The sequence below is a fragment of the Cupressus sempervirens genome, chromosome 7, assembly GCF_028749045.1.
Source record: "Cupressus sempervirens isolate cs-2001-9-10 chromosome 7, ASM2874904v1, whole genome shotgun sequence".
Taxonomy (NCBI): Eukaryota; Viridiplantae; Streptophyta; class Pinopsida; order Cupressales; family Cupressaceae; genus Cupressus; species Cupressus sempervirens.
This window is the reverse complement of record NC_143124.1, coordinates 611,704,270-611,731,047: the sequence shown is the minus strand read 5'-3', so window position 1 is coordinate 611,731,047 and position 26,778 is coordinate 611,704,270. Positions and strand designations below refer to the sequence as shown.

Below are 26,778 nucleotides of genomic sequence, written 5' to 3'. Positions count from 1 at the left end.
AATTTCCGAACATCTTTTGATGCCATGCTTATTGAATGTTGCTGGTAATATAGTCCTACATATATCCGAAAATGATTTGAAATCTCTATGAATATTTTCGTGTCTACTTTCCTTGGCATATCTTGTGCATGAAATATTTTATAAGCAAGCTCCGATTTACTATTGCGCATAATAATCAACCGGACTTATACAGAGGATATGCCTCTGAGACAAGATCAGCTCGAGATGTTGAAGAATTATGAATGCTCAATCAGCTACTCGATTTGTACATGATCTCGGAATCTCCTAGGATGCACCCAAGACCAAAAAGGTCAAGCAAATAATGGGTGGGAGGAGAAATATCCCTGTAAGAATAAAGGAAAGTCAAAAATGAAAGTGATTAAAACATAAAACTGTATAAGTATTATTGAGTCAGCTCATGGTTGTCCAAAATATAATTCTTGTTGTCAAGTTGAGCGGGGTAATCAAACACAAATAGCAGCCCACTGAAATCCTTGGCCAAGGTAGGTTAGTGGCATGCTTGTCACAACAATCACTAGAGGTCAGAGTGCTAGCTGACAAAGGGGAGGTTGTTGGAGGATTTCCACTACCTTGTCTTCTGCCTAACCCACACTCTAACACCGGAATGCTCGGTTGGCAAGACCATGGTGCCCCAAGCCTAACCCCAGGGTAGGGAGGGCTTTTCTCAATTGAGATTAAGTGGGAATAAGTTAAGGTCTGTGTTGGGATGTTAAGTCCATGTCAATGCTTCTCCTCTTCACCAGATGTCGAGGCTTGCTCAACACAGTGATTGTCTTCTGCTACATGTATGGTACTTGTTCCCAAGTATACTTCATTTTCATAATTTAGTAGCATGTTGATTTATTAGATATATCCTTTACATTATTTTTTATGACTGTAATAGACTTGGAAATTAATTAGAAATGAAAGTTATAGTAGTTTCCTTTCATGTGAACTAGATTAGTTCGTTACTAGTTTCTGTTTTTTATTCATAAAATGTAACCAGTTGATAGTTTTCCCTTTCAAGCGAAGTAACAAATGTAACTACCATTTTGTCATTCTATTATAAAAACTAGATTTACTTTAGAATATGGTTCTTCTTTTGGCTTAGGGAAAATGGCTTGTTACAACCCAACATGAAAAAGAACCTAGGAGTCACCTGTATGATCTGTCGCAATCTAAGCACACATGGGATTTTGATGAAGAGATGATAAGATATCTCAATGTTTTGTTCTACTGTTTGGTGAGTCATAAAACACACATCAATAGATCTCAAGGATGATTTCTTGCATCATGTTTGTGAGTGTTTAACTTGCTACCAAAATAAAGTCTAAATGAACTCCAACAAGCTTTCTTCTGCCATTGTCTATCCCTGAACAAAAATTGGAGGTGTATGTAGGAATTTCATTACTAGTCAACAAAGATAGAAGGTAAAAATTGTGCTTCTACAGTAGTTGGTTGTTTTGGCAAGTCTGCTCATTGAACTTTGCCAGTTAGTCAGATTTGAAATCATTGGAAGCTGTATATTTGCTTTTCAAAGAGGCATTCAAACTCCATAGGTTGTTAAAGGATATTGTCAATGATCAAGACAATAGAATTCAGAGTGTCTTATGACAAAACTGTTCAGATTGATTGGCACAAATTTAATCCCAAGCATCAGTTACAACTCACATACATATGGACGGACAGAGGTTGTGAATAAATGGGTGTAAGGATATTTGCATAACTATATAATGGGGAAACAAAAGTCTTGGATTAGGTGGTTGCATTTGGGTGAGCACTATTACAACCACCCCTATGACATGTCAATTGGGATGACTCCTTTCAAAGCCTTGCATGGATACAATGTGTTAATGTTAGTGTAGTTTCAGTCGGATAAAATGCACTAAAGATATTTGTATATATAATACTTTGTATATATATGAGATATATAGTTCATACATTTAATGTATTCATATATTATATATACAAGTCAATATCTTACTCTTTATCATGACAATAAGAAAATGTTATTGATAACTAATGAGAGTTAAAAAGACATGTCTCTACAGAGACATGCCTCTTAAACTCATAAACATATGCTTTGAGATGGTAGCTTAAAAAGCACATAAAACTCTACAAGTGCTATTACAAGTTGCAGCATATACAAAATCCTGGGACATTCAACATGGTATCAGAGCTATGGTTAGATCAATTTATTTTCAAGAATCCGTATTGGAACCATGGTCAAATCAAGTGATTTGGTGCACTCATGTATTGGAGGGTCCTCATCAGATCTGGGGGTGGTCTACCATTAGTTGCCCTATCAAACCTGTCTGAAAGCAAAATCTTGATGCAAGTGCAGAAAGACCCAAACCCCACCACAATAAAGAAAACTAAAAGAGCAGAGATTCCAAAGGGTGGCGAGATCTAATGAGTTTGAAAAAGTTAAAATAGATAGCGATTTTACATAGCAAATTATTCATATGTTGCAGAAGTCTTAACTGTGGTAGAGTTTATTAGAATTGCCTAGATTAAGAGTGGTCAACTTCTTCAGTAGCAAGTGACCACTTTAGACGACAAAATCAAGATTAATAGAAATCAATAGAATGTGATTAAAATTATGAAATTATGAAGAAGGATACCTGACACAATAAAAACATCAGGAAGAATGGCTGCGATCTGTTACATATATATTGTGGTCAGACTACAATCTTCATACGTGAGGATAAGCATTCCCATTCCCGACACATCAGCAACATGAGCCAATTTTTTGAGTGGCTCATACAAACATCAAAAGACAACACTACAGTGGTCATATCTGGTGGACCCAATATGCATGTGACACGATTTATATTGTGCCCTACCAGAGCTTGATTAAAACCCCACTAGATCATAAATAAATACCAGGATGATCTAGTAACAACTACAAAAACAAATTATGTGAACGATGTTCGTGTTGTTAGTGTTGGTTGTCCGTAAATAAGTAAAACCCAAGTTGCTTGGAACCTTGGCAAGATAAAAAAGGAAAGGGGTATAAAATATTGAAAGTGGTAATCAAATTTATATTTATTTTGTCTGCTTAAAAATTGGACTGAAAATTTTAATAATTGAACCGCCACTCATGGAAATAAGGAGGAGTGTGAAGACAGTCATTCCCTATTGCATCTTCCAGACATCCACTGATAATCCACTCAACATACTGGATTGAGATTTTCTTGTTTAACAGTAATCTTCTATTTTTTTCGGTATTTCTTCTGCTCACATCGGGCATTTAGAAATTTCTGTGAGAGATCAAACTTGAGTTCCATATTCTTTGCACAGATTGGGTTCCATCATGTTTTATAATTTCTTATGTTCAATTCTAAGTCAGAGATTGCTTCAGAAGTTGAATCGATTGAGGGAAAGAGAAAGTCTTATCTAATAGACAATAATTTATATGAAACCACTCTCACCGACAAGTACAAGTACACAACAGGATTCCTTTGCAAAATAGTTGGATCAGATTAAAAACAAATCAATACCCAGAAATTGTTAGTCGACATACTGATTAGTTTCAGCTTGTTGAGATGCTTTCTCCACACTAGCTGAAATATGCAAATGTGGTTCTCTCAGAACTGGAAAAAGTGTTTATTGATGATGTTATGATGTGAGAAATGGCTAAGTCAAGTTTCAAATCCAAAGCTGCACAAATAAATAAATTGGCATTTGGCTTGTTATCTTGTTGACTGGTGATATGCCATCATGGTGGAGGAAATCTTCTCCTAAAGAAGTGAAGAAGAAAGGCAATAAAGATAATATATTTTCAATGGTTTATGAAAGTTCAAGTTTTTGTCAAAAGATAAGAGAAGCTTCAAGTCTTCCAAAGGTTCTCAAAGAGACAGTCTTGATATTGTCTCTAAGTATGAACCAGGACTCAGGGTAGACTCCAAGTCACCATCACCTTTCAACCCTGTTTCATGTTGCCAGAGTTTTGCTGAGAGACCCAATGGAAAACGGCTTCCTCTCCCATTTGCAGTGCAATCAATACTAGATTATTCAGAATCTGGGATCAACATGCCTCTACTGTTGGGGAATACATCTAGGAGTCATCTATATGTCATTAATGTTGGTGCTCACACCGATCAGATATAACTATCAAACAGGAAATTGTATGTGTACATCAGTATGTTTAAGAACTCTTTGGTGCCAGAAAAAGTTTGAAGTTATTTCAGACCTTGTTCTCGTTAAACAAGATGAAAAATTCTTTACATGTGCTCAAGAGAAGAGAGTTCCCGTTGCCATGCTTATATCAGAATGAAAACTGACATGCAGGCAGAGTCCAATTGCAAGTCAATTTCATGTTTTCCTTTTCATATTCACTGGAGTCTACATTGTGCTTGTACTTAGTGCAATCAAGTTGTGGGAAAACAGAAGCCCAAAGGAAATTAGATCTGTCAGAACTAACTGTTTTCAATCAGATTTAAAACAGAGAATTGAACCGAATACAATTGGGTACAGCATGTTCTGAAATGTTCTTTTCTATAGAATGTTTTTTTGAAGATGTATTGATCAAGCTTATGTGCTATGCTATGAACAAATTTTGTGAAAGGGGTTGTGCGCAAGTGTTGCATGTAAAGCAATGCCATGTTTTTCAGATAGCATCAGTTTCAGACTTTCTGTTTGCAGTATCAGTTCTATTAGTAACATGAATATTGATAGTTCAACACAGGTCTCCAGTAGTATTATGAGATATAGGTCTGCATCCAGTTTATTTGTTTCTAGTTTCATTGAAGAAGCAAATGACTACTCAGGTTGTAGGATCACATGAGCCTGATCATACTTATATACCCTGCTACTTCAGTGCTGCTATCACGGTCCAATTCTGGTGCATCTCATTCCAATAGGTCTATTGCAGCAGAAAAGGAACACAAAGGGAGCAGATAGAATATATGCTTCAATCAAACTTTTGATGATCTTGGTTGTATTGATTCAGAGGGAGTAGACCATGTCGAGATGGATTCTCCAATGATCAAAAACTACAGCAGTTAAAGGACTATGATTCACAGGATAAAGTTTCATGTATGTAGGCTGGAAGACCTTATGCTATCAGGATACCTGTTGAACTAGGGAAGCATGAAACGACTTGCTGCCAAGAGGTTAGAAGGATGATAACAAATTCAAAGGGAGTTTGACACTTCATCAGAGACAACCTTGTACTAAGAGGTTAGGAAAGGTTGATATCAAACTCAAAGGGAGTTTTGACACCTTATTAGTAACCTTGACAAGGAGGTCAAAAGGTTAGTGTTTCTTCATGAAGAAGTTCCAAGTACAATCCCTTGTAATACATTATTGTCTATGAGAGATGAGTTTGAGGTGAAAACCTCATTCTCTGATATAGTTCATGGTAGATGTCATGACAACACTACATGACAATATCTTTGGTGACTTCATGTAAACTTTTTGATGTCATGTGTGTACGGGTCTGCCCCCCTATGTACGTCATGATGAATAAACAACTTCCAAATGATTATCACTTGTATTTGCAGAGGTTATTGGAAGGTGACGACCTTACAATAACTTAAATCATGATATACATTTTATGTAAATGTTGAAATAGATCAGGAAGGGCTTTATCTTGTAAATCAACAACTAAGTGTTAGACGTCATTAAATTGACGGTCTATAAGTTGTTTGTATAGATATATGATAGGTATTTGGTGAATATCTTGCCTTGATATTCTAATAGACTATTACCGTGTTGAGTACTTGGTGGGTATCAATAATTGATATTCTGATAGGCTATTACTCAGAGTCACTGGTGAATATCATGTGTTGATATTCTAATAGGCCAATACTCATGTTACCTAATATGATATCAAAATAGTATTTGGTGAATATCATGTATTGATATTCTGATAGGCCAATACTCATATGATATCATATAATGAAAATCTTATGATCAAAGATTTCCTTGATGTGTCATTCCTAAATATTGCCAATGGTGTAATATTTGCCTATATGTTTACCCTCCCCAACTAAAAGGGAGGGGTAATGTTAGTGTAGTTTCAGTCGGATAAAATGCACTGGAGATATTTGTATATATAATACTTTATATATATGTGACATATATACTTAATACATTTAATGTATCCATCCATCCATATATATATATATATATAAGTCAATATCTTACTCTTTATCATGAAAATAAGTGTACTCACCCAAAAATGGTCATCTAGACTATTAGCGCCCTTTCTAGCATTTTTGCATAGTTTATTAATCACCTATCTTTGATCAAATCCTCATTTTACAATTTATTCGATTATAACCTATGGTTTGACCACTTTATCCTAAATCTTTTATTTAACTAAAAGAACATGCTCCCTTTTAATTAAATAAAAAACCCACTTCCCACTTATCCTAAGTGTGCACACATAAAGCATTATTCCTATTTTAAAAATAAGAAGAAAACACATTTTTGTCTACACATGATTGCACAACTTTCTATGTGAGAGGGATCTTTTATTTTTAAAATAAGTTTAATTCTCCTCCACACATTTTTTTCCCTCTCAAAAGTCAACTTAGTGATTGTGATTGGTGGAGATGCTTGTGCACATGGATCACTCAAGATGCATTCTCCTCCCTTGATCATGCCTATTTTGTCTTTTAATCTCAACCGTCCATTTTTCTTTAAAAAGGAGGGCTCTCTCCTCATTCTAAAATCTTAGACTCTCATGCTACCATCATTCTAGAGGATTTCTAGGTGCCTTCGAAGCTTTGAAGACTTGGAGAATTCTTGCATTTTGACATTTTAGCTTAGCTCTCATTCTACTTGTATTATGGCATTTTAGCTTAGTCTTTCTTTATGCTCATAGTTTAGCTCACATAGCTTAAGTAGGAAGACTTGTCACTCTTCATATTTGATTAGCTTTGCTTTCATATTGCATTTCATGTTAGTATAGCTTTCATTGCATTGCGATTCTTGGATGCTAGCACTCTTGCTTTCATCTTTGAATCTCTCGTTCTATGGTACACCTTGCAAGAGTTGCATAGCTTGGTTCACTTGAGAGTCACCATACTATTATTTTGCACCTTTGCACATCATAGATAGAGAGTTATAAGCCGCCTCTTGAGATGCTCTCTTTCATAAGTATTCTCAAGAATAATGGTAAGTGTGACACTTTTTGTACACACAATAAGAAAATGTTATTGATAATTAATGAGAGTAAAAGAGACATGTCTCTATGGAGACATGCCTCTTAAACTCATATACATATGCTTTGAGAAGGTAACTTAAAAAATATATAAAAATCTACAAGTGCTATTACAAGTTACAGCATATCTTAAATCCGGGGATATTAACACAATGCTCCACCATTTATGGCTTTAGCTTTTAATGATAGACACTCAAAGCCAAGGACAAGATTCGAGAAAGTCAAGATGTCCTTAAGACACTTAGTGCCTAGAATCAACAGAAATATACGTCGATCAACACAAAATTGAGTAAAGCTTTGAAATGGGGGACTCAGTTTTCTTGTGCTTTCAGCCCTACAGGTAATCCTCATTGAGGAAGACTGGTATAGGGAAGTTGAAACCTCGCTTCTGTAGACTTTAAAAGATTTTCCAAGATTGGGGGAAGCAGCGGATGAACTTGAGCTGCCAAAGTACAGTTGGATTTAGAATGTTATAAATCGAAGGAGGCTTGATAAGGGAAAGTTGACATTGATTCCGAAGGAGGCTTTGGATGCTAGAGAGAGGAGGTTGAGAAGCTAAGTTATTAAGGAGTATCTCACCCAATGAGAAGACTTTTCCATTGAAGATGCCACTTGGGAGGGTGTGATGGAACTCCATTTGAGAAATAATGTTGGAGATTCATGATGGAAATGATGGAATTATTTCCATTGATGTCAATGAGAAAGTCATTATCAATGTCAAAGGCATAAGGTTCATTAATAAGAAATTTAATATCATGGACAAAACAAGCTATACCATATAGTAATATACATTACGATCAGACTAATATAGAAGAAGCCTGCGATGCATCTTTCCAGGTCACATAGTATGAGGTATGGAGATCGAAACAAAGATATTAGAGGAACAATAGTGCAGCTTTAGAAAGTATTTGAGTCTATAAACAATTACATCACTAGAGATATAAGGCAATGGGGATTTAGAGTAAACTGCAAAATAAGCAGTGATGGTGAGATATATAAAAAGTGTTAGGCAACATATATATGAAGGCAACAATTGACATAAACAAAGCAGCGACTACATCAATACGATGGATATATAAGGATCAGCAATATGATAATATAAGGAGGAAATGGCACCCACATTGATATCTGTGCGTGTGTATTTTAGAGTCTTATGGCAGCAATGTGCAACAAATTCAATCCAGACAATGAGGGCTGTCCAACAAGCCTGGAATGAACAATGATATAAGGAAAGGAAATCTGAAGCGACTATAATTAAATCTGAAACGATATATAAATCAACAGGTAGAAGAATAATACAATAAACAACAAAGAGACAGCCAGCAAACGAGACTTAATAGCTGCAACAAAACAACACTGCTGAAGGTGCATACGATATATCAGTCTACTGTAAGGAATGGTTGATATACAAAAGCAAAGAAGACATTTAATTTCACCATATCCATAACTCATAGACATTGTTGCTTTCAATCAAATTATATTCATTTCACAAGTAAATATCTCAAAGCATCCATATAACTTCTATTTTGATTGAGTTTAAGGAGCCGACTTAAGAACTCACAAAGTCTAAATTTTCTATAGAAAAGCTTTGAACTAAGTGATTAGGGTTTAATGCAAGGTTTACCTGCCTAGGTTTAGCAAAGCCTAAAGTGCAAGGGAATTAGATCAGGAGGTAATTCCCATTTGTTGGCCATGATTGAGCAATCCTATTAGAGAATTGGCAAAACTCTTGGATTTCCAATCTGTGGTCTTGGGAACCAATAGGGTGAATAGATTCTTCAACATGCAAATCTGCAATTGCTTGAAGCAAGCAATTTTGGGAAGGAGGAATTGTAATGTCCCCTTCCTAGGAGCCTAGGTAATCCTTTAGCCCATTTTATTCCTATAGGCTAAAGTCAGCAGCAAAGGAATAACTTAAATTAATTATTTAATATTCTCCAACAAAGCACATTTTACGGGTAATGTATTTAATTAATTTAATAAAGGGATTCAAGTGAAATATTAAAAGGAAGCTATGAAAGTCACTTTATTTTTGGGATTCGCTGAAATATTAAAAGTTATGAGAATTTGAAAAGTCTTTCAAGAAACTTCCTAGGATGATTATAAGGAATGTTTTTAAAGCTTATTTTCACCATGCTTGGTTTATTTTCTCTTGTTCAATTTGAGGAGCTTCTTTGCAGCTAGAACCCTAGGACAAAAAACCTAAGGGATTACTAGTTTCAGTAATACAAGTTTCTACCCTAGATAGTGCAGGAGGAATCATTCAGATCACTCAGATGATTTAGTGATTGGGATTTTTAGAAATTCATGAAGTCTTTGCAAAGATATATTTCTTACTAGTTTGATATGGGATATGACAGTTACAACTGATTTCTATTTTGGAGGTATATATTTTTGGGGTCACCAATTGTGAAAACCAGAGATTCAAGCCAGTGGGTTAATTTTTTTAGATACTGAACAATTTCTTGCCTCTAAATCTGCACAAATGAGATTGTCATACCCGGGCAACTGAGCTTTTGGCAGGAGAAAAGCTTTGTGAACAATGGCATGGGTTTGCGGCATTTTATGCAGGTTGACAAAGTCACACTGAGCTTTGGTGAGTTTGTGAAGAGCTGGACATGACTTACAGTGCAGACTTAAGGTGATCACTCATCAATTCCTTCCAGCTACAAATTGAGTGATAAGGCATAGCATTTTATGGAAGACAGAGCCAAGAATGGGGCACAAAGAGGTGCACTGCTGGTATGAGGAGTATGGGAAAGTTGAGTGTGAAAAGAAGAGAAATGCATAAATGACTGGACCTTCAAGGAGTTGCTGAGCAACAATAAGGAAAGCATTGCATGGCATTCGAAGACACCAAACTTGTAGCAATTTACTGTGGAGCATTGGATAACATTCTCATATCTGTAGCAGCTGGACTGAAGTAATATACAGAAATGTAGACCAGCCAATATGTAGCCCTTTTTTATGAGGTCAGGACTACTATATATTTCTGTCATCTCATACACTCGTTTCTGTTCCTAATAAATATAATTTGAAGGCAGAAATTTTAATATATCTTCTGCCTATCGTCTAGCCTTGTGATCTGAAAGTGAACATCAGTATTACCTTCTATTATTCAGACTTTGTAAATCTGAAATGTATACATCAGCAAGCTTACATGCTCAGAAAATGCAAATGATTGTCAAAAGTTGATAGTAAAAAGTGGGAAAAGTTAGTGCAGAATATTACATTTCTTGGATTCAAAACAAGAAGACTACAAAGTAGCAAAATTATTTAACCATCTTTCACAGGGATCAATGACTCTTCTAATTACGCTATAAAGAAACATCTCAGAAGAAGGAAAGCTTATCAAAGATCTCAAATAGTGAGGTTCCTTAAACTCATCTTCAGCTATCCCAAATTTCATTATCAAACTTGAGTTTGATATAAGAAAGAAGATAATTGAAAGGATTGCTTAGAGATCTCAAAAAAGGGCCATCTCCAACTATCCCAAACATCAATATTGAACTTGTCTCTGATATTAGAAAGACAAAAAATTGAAAGCATGAGATAGGAGAGCAAAAGTGTGATGTGACTTTTGGTGTCCAGCAGTGTAGTTTCATGTCAATTTACATCAACCCATGTTTCATATTTGTGTAGTGGTTCACAAGAAACCATTTCTGGTACGGACGAGTTCTTTGCTGAGTTGTGGGAAACTTGAAACCAGAGTTATGAGGCTCAGATATGACAAGATAATTTTGGGCTCGGACTCAGACCCCAACTCAACACAAAAGCTGGGCAAGGACTCTGCAAATTTGAAACCCCGAGAAATTCAGAAATGTTTACAGATTTAAAACTTTTTTCATGCACCCCTTAATAAAGACACACTAACATCATCAAAACAAATATCAATACTAAAATTATAAGATTATGACCCAAAGGAAGTTGTGTTACTCATCCCAACATCATGAGAAGTCATGCGCTAGTGTCTCAGATGGTTCTTGGATGATGATATAGCGATGATATTTGCTTGCATCTAAATAACTTGTGTGTATAATGAAGGGAGACATCTATTGTTTTGGTTTTTTCCCGAAACCTTCAATGCTGCATGTTTTGTTGACAAACTTATTAACAAAGAAGAGGTGATTAAGTGAAAAGATAAATGGTTATGTTCTATTTTGACTTTAGCTAAGATTATGATAGATGGATTCTTATATGAGTCATGTATGCAAGGCATGGTTGATATATTTTGCATTATAAAAATGGCATTTCTTGCCAACAATTACTTGACTTATACTTGGCAGTACACAGATTTTAGCATGCCAACTTTGTCTATGGCTATCCTTGCATACTTCACAAGTCCAATATGTGAAACAAGATAATACTTGATTATCGCTCTAACTATGAATATGTAGAGATTCACAACAAGGAATATGTATTTTGTAGATTTTTATGATCACGGCCTATTTATTGCTTGTAGTTTTATTGAAATTTGGGGGCAGCACCAAAATGAAGTCAAGGGTAGCACACCTCTATCAAAGGATATTGTGAAATATCATAAACCCAATTCTAATGAATATGCCATGGAATTCTCTATTAGATGTTAGGTATAAATTACCTCAGCCTATGGCAAATTTTGCACAACAAACTCACGAAAAAATTAGGTGTGAATGAACTATTAACATAGTGTGGAAACGAAAAGCAACAGACTATCTATGTTGAGTAAATAATGGAATATTACATCATTTCTTTGAAGTCCCAATAAAAGGCTTGGTGAAGATGTCAGCATGTTATTCCTGAGTTGGGCAGAATCGGAGCTGAATGTTGTTTTGTTTACAATGCTCTCATATGTGACAGTCAACTTCAATATGCTTGGTCCATTCAGGAAACATTTGATTTCGAACAAGCTTGAGAAGAGTCTGATTATCACAATGGGGGATTAAAGGTTGGCTTTGTGATACCCCCAAATCCTTTTCAACCCTTTTCGACGAACAATAAACATAATGTCAAAACAAACAATAACAAACTATCTACATTGAGTAAATGATGGAATATCCAACATTCCCTTCTTATTACATCATTTCTTTAAAGTACAAATAAAAGGCTTGCTGAAGACGTCAGCAAGTTGTTCCTGCAGAATTGGTGCTGAAAGTTGTTTTGTTGAACATGTTCTCGTATGTGACAGTCAACTTCAATATGCTTGGCCCATTCATCATAAAGCATTGGATTTTGAACAAGTTTCAGAAGACTCTGATTGTCACAATGGATGATTTAAGGTTTGCTTTGTGATACCCCCGATCCTTCTAGTATGCAGCACAAACAAATTGCTTCACAAACTACTGCACTTGCAGCACGAAAAGAAAGGGAATTCAAAATGATTTCCATCGTCAAGTCAGTGGAGTAAGGGCTGCAATGAGAAGTTTATATGCCAAAAAAATGAAAAACAGAGAAAGAAAGTACACGAGAGAGCATAGATACCAAGAGAGGGTAATATGATGATGAAGGGTAAAATGATGATGAATAAAATGTCAAGCACATAGAAACAGGGAGAAAGCTGTTGTGTGGCTTTAGATCCCATGAGATCGGGCATTGCAGGAAGTTAAAAGAACATACAGCACAACCATAATGGTAAAAACATGCCAATACCAAAGAGTGAAGCTGAAAGAGAAAGGAAGGAGAAGCAGCCTGGAGGGAAATGAAGCCCAAGTCAAATGGAAATCAAATACACAGCAAATTGTGTTGAGGGAATAAACGTAAACAGCAACGGAGTTATGTGGGAAATACGAGAAGAATGGCACTTAATTTGGAGAGTAAACTATTTTTCGGCAGATATGAATCAAGAAATTGCATGGGATAGACAGAACAAATAGAACAAAGGTGCAGTGATAAATGCTTGAAGTTTACAGTTTGAAATGAAGTAATAAGGTGAAGATAGTGTGACAGTGAAATTTGAGAGAAGACACAGATGAAGGGAGGGCAGATGCACAGCCAAAGGGAGAGATATAAGGAAGTCAAAAAGTCAATTCCTAATTTAGTTGGGAGAGAGTGGATGGAAAGAAAAATCAGTGAGAGACAGGGAAAAAGAGCAAGCAGAGTCGCAGAAAGAAGATTAAAGATAGGACAGGGGAGGACATGAAGCCAAGGAAAGAATCCAGATAAAAGTACTCTGTATGCTCTCTGTAGCGGAATGAATTTGTAACTTGATGTTTGAAATTTTGATTTATAATAGACTATATAGGGAAGTTATGTGTTCATGTTTTTATTGAAAAGGAATGTGATTCAGAGGGTGCAAAATTGAGCAGTCCAATAAGACCCCTTAATTTTCTCTTGCATCAACAATGGTTCAAATCTGTAGCAAATGATTTCTGTGAGAATTTGTGAGAAAAGTATTAAACTGATTTCCACACCCTCCATGAGTGTCAAATGCTTGTATATGATGAAGGAATCCAATAGAGAAACCCTTATTTGTATGGGAAACATATTGTGTACTTAGCCTGTAAAAGATCAAATTGTAAATTGAATTTCCAGCAATTCGTCATATAAGTTTTTTATTTGCAATGTAAAATTTTTAATTTGGAGATAGATAATTTAATTTTGCTTTGACACAAATCTTATGTAGCTAATAATTTCTATGAGATCTGGAAAGTAGAATAGTACTTTCAATCATCTGTGTTTGTCTGTGTTCTCTTCTGGTGTTCTTTTTGAATTTAAACTGAGGCGGTGTAATGAGGTAATTGAATGCAAGTTTCTTCTAAGATACTTTAGTCCTCGTGTAATCCATTAAGAAATAATACATCCATCAGTTACTGTCTATTACAACAGAACTTATTAGCGACCACTGCCCCTGCTACACAATAACTAAAGATTATTGCAAAAGATGAGGTTTATAAGAAGTTGAGCTTGTTACTCAATTCTATATTTTAATGTTCCCAAGCAAAAAACAGTAATACCCATTTGCAAGATCAAAATAGAGAACACAAAGCACATGAACCTGATAGAAACAGAAAACATTAAACAAAAAAGAGGCCTTACCGTACAACCCAAAGGCCTTGGACAACCCTCAAAGCACATCAAGTGTTTGGTAAACTTTTTAGCAACTTCGCCAATACTGCCATGTTCCTCAACAAATTTTTCAACATGAAAAAACTCACAGTGCATTCCGTTTGTAATAGTAAGATTGTTAAGAGATGAAACAATCTGTGCGCCAGTACCTTTCGTAATGTAATTGTACTCTAAGCGCAATTTATCAACATCTATAATATGTGCACCAGTACATTGTGCAATGTACTCTAAGCGTGATTTATTGACATCTGACACCAATGATATTTCCTTGGCCAAAAAGAATTCTTGAGCGGGACGGGAAACGGTCTTTTCTACCAACACTACATTAGGACGATGAGCTTCAACTCTCCCAAGGATCATATGCAAAAAATCATTCTCCTGTAGAAGGACAAGGAGAGATAATTACAAATACAACACATATGGCATCGCCAAGGAAGAAGACCGGATAACAAGATCAGTGAACATAGTATGCGCACCTGTTGCAGCAAATTATCGAACGATGAGAGCTGGCTTGAAGGCCCATCATATTCAAGAGCCCCTCCCAGCAGCAGCAACCTCGGATTCTTGTATCGTGTGGGCATGTGCTTGTGTGCTACATTCTTCTTGAAAACCACTCCTTTTATTAACTCGCTGTCAGAGCAACACACAGATACGTTAACTGAGGCAAATGTTACCATATTCAACAAGAAATAGGTTAAAGAGGCAAAGGCAAGAAAACCTTTGCGTGTGGTCGCCACATGCTATACACTTGACTTTGACATAGCATCGAGGGTCCATTGCTTTTCCTTCCTTTGAAGCATCTAGCTTGATAAGCGAAGCGGCTCCCCATGACAATGAACAAATTATTTCTTTCCACCTCTCAATATTCACACTGTCTGCAGCCATAAATTTTTCTACCAAAAACCTAAAGCGCCCATCTACTACTGATTGAATAGAGTTTCTCACTCTGTATCCCTCACTCAACATCCCTGTCGCCTCCTCATAACCATTTGTGCTACAAGAGCTAGAGTTAAAGCGTGGCAATCCCTCCTCCTCCTCCTCATCCTCCCCATACTTGTCCTGGTACTCTTGTTCCGCCTCCGGAGGCTCAAAAATCAGCTCATTTCTAAAGAAGTTGGAATCCAATTTCTGCTCCTCTGCTTCCAATTGTCCATTATTAGTCTCAAATTCAGTCACATTTTCCTTGTCCAAATTTTCATTTTCATTTCCCATCCTTGTAACATGATGCTCCGTGGCACTCTCCTCCATATATTCTTGTGATTGCGGTGTAACACCCGACTCGTAAGAGCAAGGAACTCCAATTTCATCTTCATAATTACTACATTCATACATGTGCAGGGTACTGCTGAGCCACAAGGAAACAAAAAATGTAAAAGAATTGCATCTGCGTGACAAAGATAAGACACAAACCTGTCATCGCAAAAGAATTGGAGTTCCCCCTCGCCTGAGTCCATATCTGAATCACAGAAAACAAAAACAATTGATATGAAATCTATCGAATAGCAGTAAAGAGGGAAAAACGTTAAAAGTGTGTACCTGGGCTTGATGGACAACTAGTATAGCTCTGGAATGATGATGATGGAGTGAGGTAGAGGGTTTCATTGTCTACATCTTCGACAATTGTATACTCATCGCTCTGCCCCCCTCCTTCCTCCTCCTCCTGTGGAAGCTCATCTTCATCATGCGGAAACAGAGTGATGTTTGACAACTGTGAATCGCATCTCCACTGCTCATTCTCCTCCTCGTAATCAGCATTCCATCTCCACCATTTGCTTACACCCATTGAATTCAAAGGAGACAAATGATCTTGTGTTGGATGAACAGGATCCCTCCCTTCCCCTCAATTTACAGGACATTGCAAATGCAGAGAGAGAAACCAACACAGTGCAGATGGGAAAATATAAAAAATCTAAAGCTTGGGGTGGCATATCATTTACGCTTTTCTTTTTCTTTCCCTTTCTTTTCTTTCCAGCAAACCACCCTCGCAATGGTGGGGCTCATACTCGGTGTGTATCCTTGTAACTTGAACTTGTCTTAGTGAATATTATTTTATTCAGAGTTCATATTACTGAAATTATTTCATTCAAAATTCGTATTTACAGAAATAATTTTATTCAAAATTTATACTGTGACAATTATTTCCTTAGACTCATTTTGAAAATTTTCCATTATAAGAACGATTTTAGGTTTTTGTATTTTCTTTATATATAAAAAATCAAAATTAATTATAGAATGTATTCTTTATAATTATAATTTTGTATAAAATGTATAGTATTTTATGTTTCATATTTTTTGTTTATCATTTTAATATATACAAACGATAGGATCCATTATTTAATGTATTGGGTAATAAAAAATTTAATTATTTTTATTGATGTGAATATAGAGTTTAGTGTTAGTTAAGTAAGGGTGATATTATATATTTTTATAATCTTTAATAGATATTATTTTATAAGTACAATAATGTTTTTATATTATAAGTAACAAAATTAGGGTGTTGTCCCATTACAACCAATTATGAAAGCTAACACTTAAATCAAATTACTAGCACCTTACCAACACATTAAAAATTAAAAAATCACATCTAATCAAAATAGTGAAACAAGCAGTATCTAGGCTATCAAAGCTATTATCAATCTTATAAACACTACCATCTAAGCTAGAAGAACTATACATAATCTTATGACTAGTCCATTTAGGAACATACCTAACTAGCAGAATATTGTGTCTAACAATATTAAACATAAACATCATTAACAAATAGAAATTAAACAACATGTCATTACAACCATTGACTTAGTAAACAGATTTGTCCTTAGGAAAGAAACGTAAATAATGACCCAATACGTCTGAAAAGAAGAACAAAATGTATTAATAGTTGGACAAGTTGTCATGGATTGATAACTCTCCTCTGAATTGAGAGGTACAACTCCCTCGTGAAAAGATATTCAATGAATTATATAAATCAATTATGTCTTTAACCAGAAGACACGAAGATTTTAACATACATCCATAGATAGCACTCTAGATAAGTGTTTCTGAAGGAAGGGGATCAAAACACTAAGTATTTTCATATGACTACTTTGAAGCATAGAATGGTTAATAAAATTTCCAAACTTATTGTTCACGGGTTTCCTATTGATGATGATGAGATTATTAAAAGGGAAGCTATGGATTTTTTTAGTAATATGTTGGAAGGTGATCCCAATCTGGATAAGGATAAGCAAAAATTGTTTCTTGATTGTATTCCAAAATGTATTTCAAATGATCAGGGTAAATTCCTCACTGCTATTCCCTCTAATGATGAAATTACCAAGGCTATCTTCTCCTTTGAAGGAGGCAAGGCTCCTAGTCCCAATGGGTTTTCTTTCCTATTTTTTCATAGGTATTGGTTTATCATTCAAGAGGATGTTTTTAATGGAGTTAAGGAGCTCTTTGGATCTAGAAAAAATCTCAAGGAGTTGAATGGTACTTTCCTCACTTTGATTCCTAAAAAGCATGGTGCTAATTGCATGGATCAGTTTAGACTGGAATCAGTCTATGTAACTCTTTTTATAAAGTTATTTCAAAAGTTCTAACTCTCAAAATTTTATCTTTTCTTCCTAATTTGATTTCCAAACAATAGAATGGGTTTGTTCCTGGCATGCAGATCTTGGATTCTATCTTCTTGGTGCATGAGAATATTCATCCCCTTACTATGTCCAAGAGAGGGGTTCCTTCTTAAACTTGATTTATCCAAAGCATATGATAGGGTGGACTGGAATTTTTTTAAAAGAGGGTTGGAAGCTTTTGGGTTTAATAAGAGACTTTTGGAGTTGGTCCTTATGCTAGTTTCCTCTGCCACCTTCTCTGTTCTTGTCAATGGATCTCCAACTCCTTTCTTCTAGGCATCTCGTGGGTTGAGGAAAGGGGATCCACTTTTGCCTATACTCTTCATTCTCATGGTTGAATGCTTAGGTAGATTTGTGGAGAAAATGGCATCTATGGGGGACTTTGTAGGGCTCAGACTTCGTCTAAATCTTGCTCCCATCAACAATTTGTGGATAACTCTATTGTTATGGGAGAAGCTTCTGCTAGGAATGTGAGGAACATCAAGAAAGCTCTTGAGGATTATGAGAATGCTTCTGGCCAAATTATCAATTGGAATAAAAGTGTGAATTATTTTATCAATGTCAATGACAATAGGCAGAATAAAATTAAAAGAATTATCATTTGTGAGATTGGTACCCTTTTGGGGTCTTATCTTGGTTTACCTCTCTATTTTGACCCACCTAGGATATTTTGGAGTTCGTTGATTGATAAAATCCATTCTAAGTTAGTAGGTTGGAAAGGATCCCTCCTTACCCAGGCTGGTAAGGTCATTGTTCTCAAATCCAGTTTACAGAATGTGTCGTTATATGCTTTGAGTGTTTTTAAGATCCTAGAAAGTTTGCTTTGGCTATTGAGAAAATTCAAAAACTTTTCTTATGGACGGATATGGAAAACAAGAAAAGATTGACTTTGATTGTGTGGGAGAAAGTCAGCATGCCTATTAATAAAGGAGGCCTTGGTCTTAGAAGGGTTGCTTCTATGAATGATTCATACTTGCAAGGCTTATTTGGAGATGGTACAAAGAGGAGGGATAATGGAGAGACATTTGGAATGATAAATATAATAGGGAGAATCAAGATTTTAAACTATTCCTTAGCAATGAGACTTTACAAGGGGGTTCAATGATTTAGAAACAAGCTCAGAAAAATAAGTAGATTATTAATAAAGGGGTCAAATGGAAGGTGGGAAATGGGAGGACTAATCAGTTTTGGGATGATATATGGATTCTTGATCATACCCTCGGCTCTGAGAAAAGGTGGAATGTCTTTATGGCACAATGCAAGAACCTTTTTGGAATTTTTGTGAAGGATTATTGGGAGGAGGATAATTGGGTTGTACCTCAATAGAGTGGATAATAAACTTAATGATGATTCTAAATGTTTTCTTTTTACTTCAAGAGGAGGATGCCTTGACATGGAAACATTATCCCAACGAGTTATTTTATGTGTCTTTGGTGTATGATAATGCCTTTGAAGAGCATCAGGAGCCTTGTTGGGTCAAAGTTTGGTTTAAAGGTATGACACCCAAGGTTAACATATTTTTTTGGATTCTTTTGCAGGATAAAATTCTTACCACTGACAATTTGTTGAAGAGAGGTTTTAACCTTGTCAACAGGTGTTATTTTTGTAAGAAAGTAGATGAATCGGTTAACCATTTGACTATTCATTGTTCTTCTACTAGAAGATTATGGGAAAAGGTTTGTGGTTTGTTGAATATGATTTGGGTCTTCCCCCTTAGCATTCAAGAGCTATTTGATGGTTGGAAATCTCCCTCTAGTAATAATTTGGTTATGATGTTGTGGGATTTCATCCTTTTGTTTCTTTGTTGGGGTGTTTGGAAGGAATGAAATGATAGGGTGTTTAGGGGTAAAGAAACTAATTCTAGCTAGTTGTTCTATAAGACTAAGAATATGATGATGAAGAATATTAGATCTTGTGGAAAAGGGCACCAACCTCAAAATGCTTGGGAAGAAAAAGTGATTCAGAACTAGAATTTGGATGGTCTTAGTCTTGCTCAAAATGGTCCTAACTTAAGGGATTTGGCTAGATGGGATTGTCCTCCTCAGGACTCGTGTAAGATTAATTTTGATGGGGCTTCGAAGGGCAACCCAATAACAATGGATTGTGGTGTCATCGTCAAGAATATGAATGGGGATAGATTGGGTGGGATGGCCATTCCTATTGGGGAACCAACTAATCATGTGGCAGAAGCAAGTGCAGCTCCATATGGTCTTAGCTATGCCAAAAGTTTGAATTTGAAAAAGATTTGGCTTGAGGGAGACTCCCTTAATATTATAAATTGTCCTAATAAAGTTACTAATCCTTCTTGGACTATTCATAATATTATTGGCAAGGTCATTGATCTAATAAATTCTTTTGAAAATTTTGTTGTCACCAACAACTATAGAGAAACTAATCAAGTTGTTGACTGGGCTACTAATGTGGCATGCAAAAGTCATGAAAAGTTAATTTGGAATCAAGGTGATATTATTCTTATTGAGGGGCTTTCTTTGATTGAGTATGAAAAAGTTAGAATCAAACAAAAAAGTTTCATTAATGATGAATATGGCATTAAGGATTAATTATGATATTGGCAGGATTGAGAAATGGTGGGTTATTATGAGTTGGGCAATGTTTATCATTCACTGCCATGTGAATTGTGGGTCTGTTTTCTTACCGAAATCCTTTGCTATGATTTTGACATAGGGTTTTTATTGCAATGTGTTTTATTGAGGACTGAGAGAACTTATTTTAATTTGAAGAAAATGGGAGGAAGGAGAAAGAGGATTGAACTGGCAAGTTGCAAAAAATGGAAGAAGAAGAGTGAGATTTGGGACATTCTAGAACAGGGGAATTTAACGAGATTTATGGAGAAGCTGAAAGGTAGTATCCCTATTATTACCTACCAATTCGTCAAAACATGGATGGATGGGAGTATTTTGGTGGGTAAGCAGAGAATGGAGGTTACTAAGGACATTATTGTTGAAGCTACAGGTCTTGATACTGAGGGTATCAACTTCTATCTAGATAGGAAGCTTTCAGATCGGGTGGTAGAAGAGTTTACAGATACGATTAAGGAGTGCAACAGGCTAGTGAAAATTGGTAATTCATACTTTAGCATTGGTTCCATTTCTTGCCCTTGGAGGTTTGTCGTGTTTGTGATGATTGAATATCTTACTTTAGATGGTTTCTTTACAAAGATATATGGACACCATTTTACGTTGGTTAACCATTTTAGGCATAGGGTTAGGCTTAATCTCCTCTTCTACCTCAGTAAATTGGTGGGTAACACTATTTTAGCCATTCAAAATGATCTTGAGGGTGATCATGCTTGTCATGAGGGTTTAATGGTTCTAGTTTTGAACCTTCTGAAATCTAAAACAATGGATAGACATTGTTTGAGCAAGAAAACTTTAGATTGTGAAACGGAGGTAAGTGAATCGGAGGAGGGTTTTGATGAGTATACAAAGGATGAGGTTGCTAAGGTTGAGGTTAAGAAGAGGAAGAAATGTGATCTTGGGAGCTTGTCTAGGAAGAAAAGGAAGAATAAGGAGATTGATTCTAAACATGACACTAATTCTAAAGAGGAGCAAGAAGAGGGTATTGAGAAGAAAGGTATCTCAAGCAAGGTTTCTAGAAACACGGGGAAGAATATAGAAAGGTATTTTGTTCCTTTTGATGATGAACTCCTAGTTAAGAGGATGGAGAGAAAAAGGAAAAATGTGCTTTCTCAAGATTTGGATGCAGATAAAGGGTTTAAGGAGGCTGAGTTTGATAGGAACAAAAGGGGAGGGAATGAGGATTACCCTATGCATAATAGGGATGAGGATGACCAGGGTTTTTTTAAGGGAATCTTTTGTAACCCAGGGCTTATGAAGAAGGATATTAGCAATTAGAAGCAGTAGATGCAAGACATCTCAAGAGAATTTGATTAGCTCAATAGGATGGCTAGGGGGGAGATAACTCTAGGTCAGGATATTGATAGACTCTATGAGGTTATTGGCAATGTTGAAGAGATAAAAAATTTGATGAAACATGTTCCACCACTTGAATCCAAGAACAAAAATCTAGATCAGATGAACAAAGACTTTCAAAAAAGATTGGATGGTCTAGACAACAGAGTGGGTAATTTAGAGAATATAGTCAAGAAATTAACCAATCAGAATTGCACTATCTTGAAGATAGTGGCTGACAACTTTAACACCCTTTTGAACAAGCTTGAACAAGGTAAAGGCCAAGGCTCTAAGGATATGAAAGAGGACCAAGGTCCTAGCAAGTGTACAAGGGCTAATTCCAAGAAGAGTGACGTTGTGGAAGCCAAAGAGTTGGATGATATGAAATCCTTTGCAGAAAACATGAACATTCTGGTAGAGCAGCAGATCTTCTAAAGACATTGTAGTTGTCTCAGTGTTGTCTTTTTGCTTTACTTTTGTTGTCTTTTTATGCATAGTCATTTCTTGGCCTCTTGTTTTAGTTTGATTGGCCTGATCTTTTTGAAGTATTGAGGCTTTGTTTTATTTGAGCAACTTTGCTCTTGTTTCTATGATACTTTGTACAAGGTTTAGGGTCCTTTAAAACCTATTTTTACATAATCAAAACATGCATCCATATACATGAAATTAATGTGCTTATAAGATTTATAGAGATAGAAAGACGAATGATCAACCACAAGACAACTTATCCAATTTTTTGTGTTATAGAGGAAATAGGAAATGAGGAATATTAAATATTCCATTTTGTAAAGTATGATATGTGAACCATTAGATTGCAACAACACATACATGACACAATAATGGGAGTAAATATCTAGAAACATGAAAAAGATAACCCTATGATTAACCTTAATCAATTAAGAAAACAAATAAATCATATGATCTTTTACGTAAACTTGTCTGTATTCCTGAATAGAATAGAATGATCGTAAGATCCTGTTGTACCCTTCATTACAAAAAGTAAAAGAAAACATCCCCCTTCTCTCTGTTACAATCAGCAATTAAAATATCTCTTCTCCCTGTAGCCTTCAGACTCTCAGAAAAGAGGAACCCCTTTACCACTACTCTATTACAACTTTAACACTTGCCAATTCCTATAACATTTCAATTACCTACATAACTGATTCTTGAAAAGATGGTATTTTTATTTCTAATTCTCAATCACATTTTACTTCATGTCTTTTCAACATAAGGTTCTTTGCAAGTGGTATACTATAGTATTGTAAATGTGGCATTATAATAAAATAGTTTTGGTGGTAATTGATAAATTCAAATAGCTTTCTGGATATTGATTTCAAAACTCTTCACAAAATGAACTTTCATATTTAATCTTTTCCTCAAAAATTTCTGGACAAACACATACTTAGATATTAATAACTTTTCAACCCAATCATATTTTAGCAATCGCTCTAGTGAGATTGTGTGCAACTTGCCTCACAACAACATATCAAAAATTGAGCAAAATCCAATAGTGGAATAACTGATTATGGCCCCACACTCAGACCCCATTTTTTTTCTTTCTAAAAAAATGATTTTACAAGTTGCATTAGAAACTATAAATAATATACCTACAAATATCCGCACCTAGATCACCATGTTGAGCTGCTTTTAGCACCATGAGGGAATCCAAATTAAGAATATTAGTATTCTCAATTACCATAAATGGGAATAACATGCTTTTGGATTACAACAACATAGACACCTAGGCCAATAACAAGATCAACAATACCTCAAACATTTCCCCCTGGATTATCCAACTTCTCTGCTATCCAATCTACTGAATTTTATTTATGATTGTTGTGATTTTTAATTTAACATGCACTTCAAATAGGCTGAAAAATGATGATGCGATGCATCCATAAAATATTTGTTGAAAACATATTGATATAAGTATGAGTTTGTAATGTTTCAATCATTGTTTTGTCACTGATGCCAAACCTATTGCTTGTTGGTATGACAACTACCTAGTTGATTTGAGTACTATCATATGTTTGATTAATGAGGAAGTTTTGATCAAATATGATAAAAAGAAAACCTAGAGGAAAGGTTGAGTTATGGTATGAAAAAGGAGTACAAAGATCAGTTAAGACAGTGATGACATAGTGTATTGATTATCTACTTAAGACTACAAAGGATGGATACATTGATTAAGTCTAGAAGAACAAGTAAGAAGAATTGAGTTTGTCAAGCTTGACTGAGTGGATAGTAGGTGCCAAGAAAAGTTAGTGCAAGCCGAGCAGACAATTAGTTAGAGCCAAGAAAAGTGAAGTTTCAATGTCAAGTAAAATTTAGTTGATGTTGAGCACCAGTAAACTTTAGAACAGTATGGAAGTTTAGTAACAATATATTGATGTCGAGTGCTAGTATTCATGTTAAATCATAGATTTGAAAAATCTAAGCCAACTATTTTGTTTTCTTGAATTGTGTGAAGCATGTGGAAGATAACTATGATGAGTTGGTGGCATAGAATTCAAGGTAAACCATTTTGAGGTGAACTCAAAGAGGATTGAGGGAGAAGTTTCTAGAGGAACCAAATGGAAAACCTAAGGACAAAGCTAAAGGACATCTATGGGGGCAATGATAATGTGAGAATAGCTAAGGCAGAAAGCCTAAGAGGTCAGTTTGATCATATGAAGATGAGAGAGGATGAAAAAATTGTAAAATATGTTGATAGAATCAAAGCTAGTGTTAGTACAATCAAAACCTCTAGAGGGACAATTGAAGATGTGATAGTGGTAAGTAAGGTACTCGAAACCCTTCTTCCTATCTATGCAATTAGAGTGTTAGCTATTCAAGAGATGAGATGTGATCCAAATAATAAGATAACCTTGGATGCTCTAGTGGGAAGATTGACAACATTTGAGCTAGATAACTATGATAATTATGTTCCTAATCGTAGAAATCTTGTGTCTACATTTGAAGCCAAGTTATCACTCGAGAAGAAAGCTATAAAGTCTAAAAGAAAACAATCTAAAAGTGAAGAGGAAGACAATCTTAATATCCATTGAAGCATTTCTTGCAAGGAGGTATCCCAAGGGAAAAGGAAAGTACAAAGGTACAATTCCTCTAATCTATTTTTCTTGTGAAGAAGTTGGTCACATTGTTGCAACGTGCCCAAATAGAGAAGACAAAAATGAAAAGAAGAACAACAAGTACAAAGGCAAGAAGGATTTAAAAAGCTACAAGGATGACAAGGACAAAGGTAAGAAGTCTTGTTTTATGGCTAAAGATTTAGATAGTAGTGATGATGATGAAATAGTTTATATTTTTGTAAAAGATGAATCTGATAATGAAGAAGATAAAATGGCACTTATCTCTCATATTAGTAAAAATGATACTTGGATCATTGAAAGTGGTTGTCCTCATTATATGACTGGTGATAAGTCAAAGTTTGAATATATGAAACACTATGATGGTGGAAGTTTAAGATTTGGAAACAATGAACCATGTTGCATAAAATGAAAAGGTTGTATTTCTCTAGCCAATGAACTTAGATGAGGTAATGTTTATTGGGTTGAAGGATTGAAACATAATCTACTAAGTGTGGCATAGTTGAATAACATTGGATTCAAGGTAGAATTCATGAATGGGAAGGCCAATCTACTAAACAAAAAAGGAAATCTAGTTGGGTCTAGTAACCAAACAAAAGGTAACTTATTCTACCTAAATCTTAGTGAAAGTTCATGTTTCATTGGTCAAGTAAAAGAAATTTGGTTATGGAATAAAAGGTTATGTCACGTGAACTTTGATAACTTGATCAAGATAAGGAAAAACAAAAGAGCGAGAGGTATTCCTAGTTTGAGGAACCCTGATATGGGTCTATGAAAAAATTGTCAAATTGGTAAGATGGGCAAGACAAGTTTCAAGAGCAAGAACTATCATTCTGAAGAAGTCTTGGAGTTGGTTCACACAGACCTTTGCGGACCTATTGGCATTGAGAGCTATAGTGGAAATAAGTACTTTATTTTATTTGTTGATGATTACTCTAGAATGATGATAGTAATGTATTTGAAAGATAAATCTTAAGCTTTTCAAAAGTTTAAGTGGTATCTGGCAAGAGTAGAGAAGGAAACATGAAAGAACCTTAAATGTTTGAGATTAGATAGAGGAGGTGAATTCATTTCTAATGAACTTAATGAATTCTACACTGAAAGAGCAAGCAAAATACAAGTATCAACCCTTGGTACACCCCAACAAAATGGTATAATAGGAAGAAGGAATAGATAAATCACGGATTGTGCAAGAACCTTGATGATAGAAAAGAATGTTGCAATCAAATACTCGAAGGAAGCAATTAGTACACCAGTTCATATCTTGAACAAAGTACAACTGAAGAAACACTCAAATTGAACTCCTTATGAGCTATGGTATGGCTATAAACCTAATATAAGTTACTTGAAAGTATTTGGTAGCAAATGTTAAATTTTGAAGGAGACTAGGAAAGGTAAGTTTGATGTCAAAAGTGATGAAGACATATTCCTAGGATACTCTAGTCAAATTAAGGCATCCAAATGTTTGGATCTAACCGCTCATAAGATCATAGAAAGTGCACATGTGAAGATCGATGAATTTACAAAAAGGAGTGAAGAAGAGAGCAACAAAGAACCTGGAGATTACACAAAATTTGTTTACTTTGAACCTAATAAATTTCCTAATCCAATTTGAAGTCGACAAACTACACCTCCCAAGTCCCAAAAATCTCTAGAAGCACCTGAGTTGCAGCCATTATAACCTGAGTCATAGTCTAAAGGACCTGAGTCACAGTTAGAGGCTACTGAGTTGCAACCAATGCAACCTGAGTCAGAATCTGAGGGACCTGAGTCACAAATAGTAGCACCCGAGCATGATGCAAATGATCATGGTGAGGTAAGTGGAACAAGCTCTAAATCCGAAGTACTTGTATTAGCAAGATATGTCAGAAGGTACCATGCACCTAAGCAGATTTGGAGACAAGTTAGATGGTAAAATGACAAGGAAC

The 26,778-nt window shown here is 35.5% G+C and overlaps 1 protein-coding gene across 2 annotated transcripts in view; it reads right to left on the bottom strand.

Moving 5' to 3' along the window:
• The window catches only part of LOC149548209 (1-phosphatidylinositol-3-phosphate 5-kinase FAB1B-like), a 72,999-nt gene extending 56,823 nt beyond the window's left edge, over positions 1-16,176 (bottom strand). Inside the window, exons 1-5 of one of the 2 annotated variants that reach the window (XM_089792253.1) lie at positions 15,755-16,176; positions 15,629-15,674; positions 14,937-15,536; positions 14,695-14,848; positions 14,189-14,596 (exon numbers count right to left, since the gene is read on the bottom strand). In XM_089792253.1, coding sequence (XP_089648379.1) covers positions 14,189-14,596; positions 14,695-14,848; positions 14,937-15,536; positions 15,629-15,674; positions 15,755-16,001 — 1,455 coding nt within the window. In that variant the 5' untranslated portion in view covers positions 16,002-16,176. The remainder of the gene's footprint in view (positions 1-14,188; positions 14,597-14,694; positions 14,849-14,936; positions 15,537-15,628; positions 15,675-15,754) is intronic. The other variant, XM_089792254.1, reaches the window with a different exon arrangement.
• Positions 16,177-26,778: the final 10,602 nt, after the last annotated feature.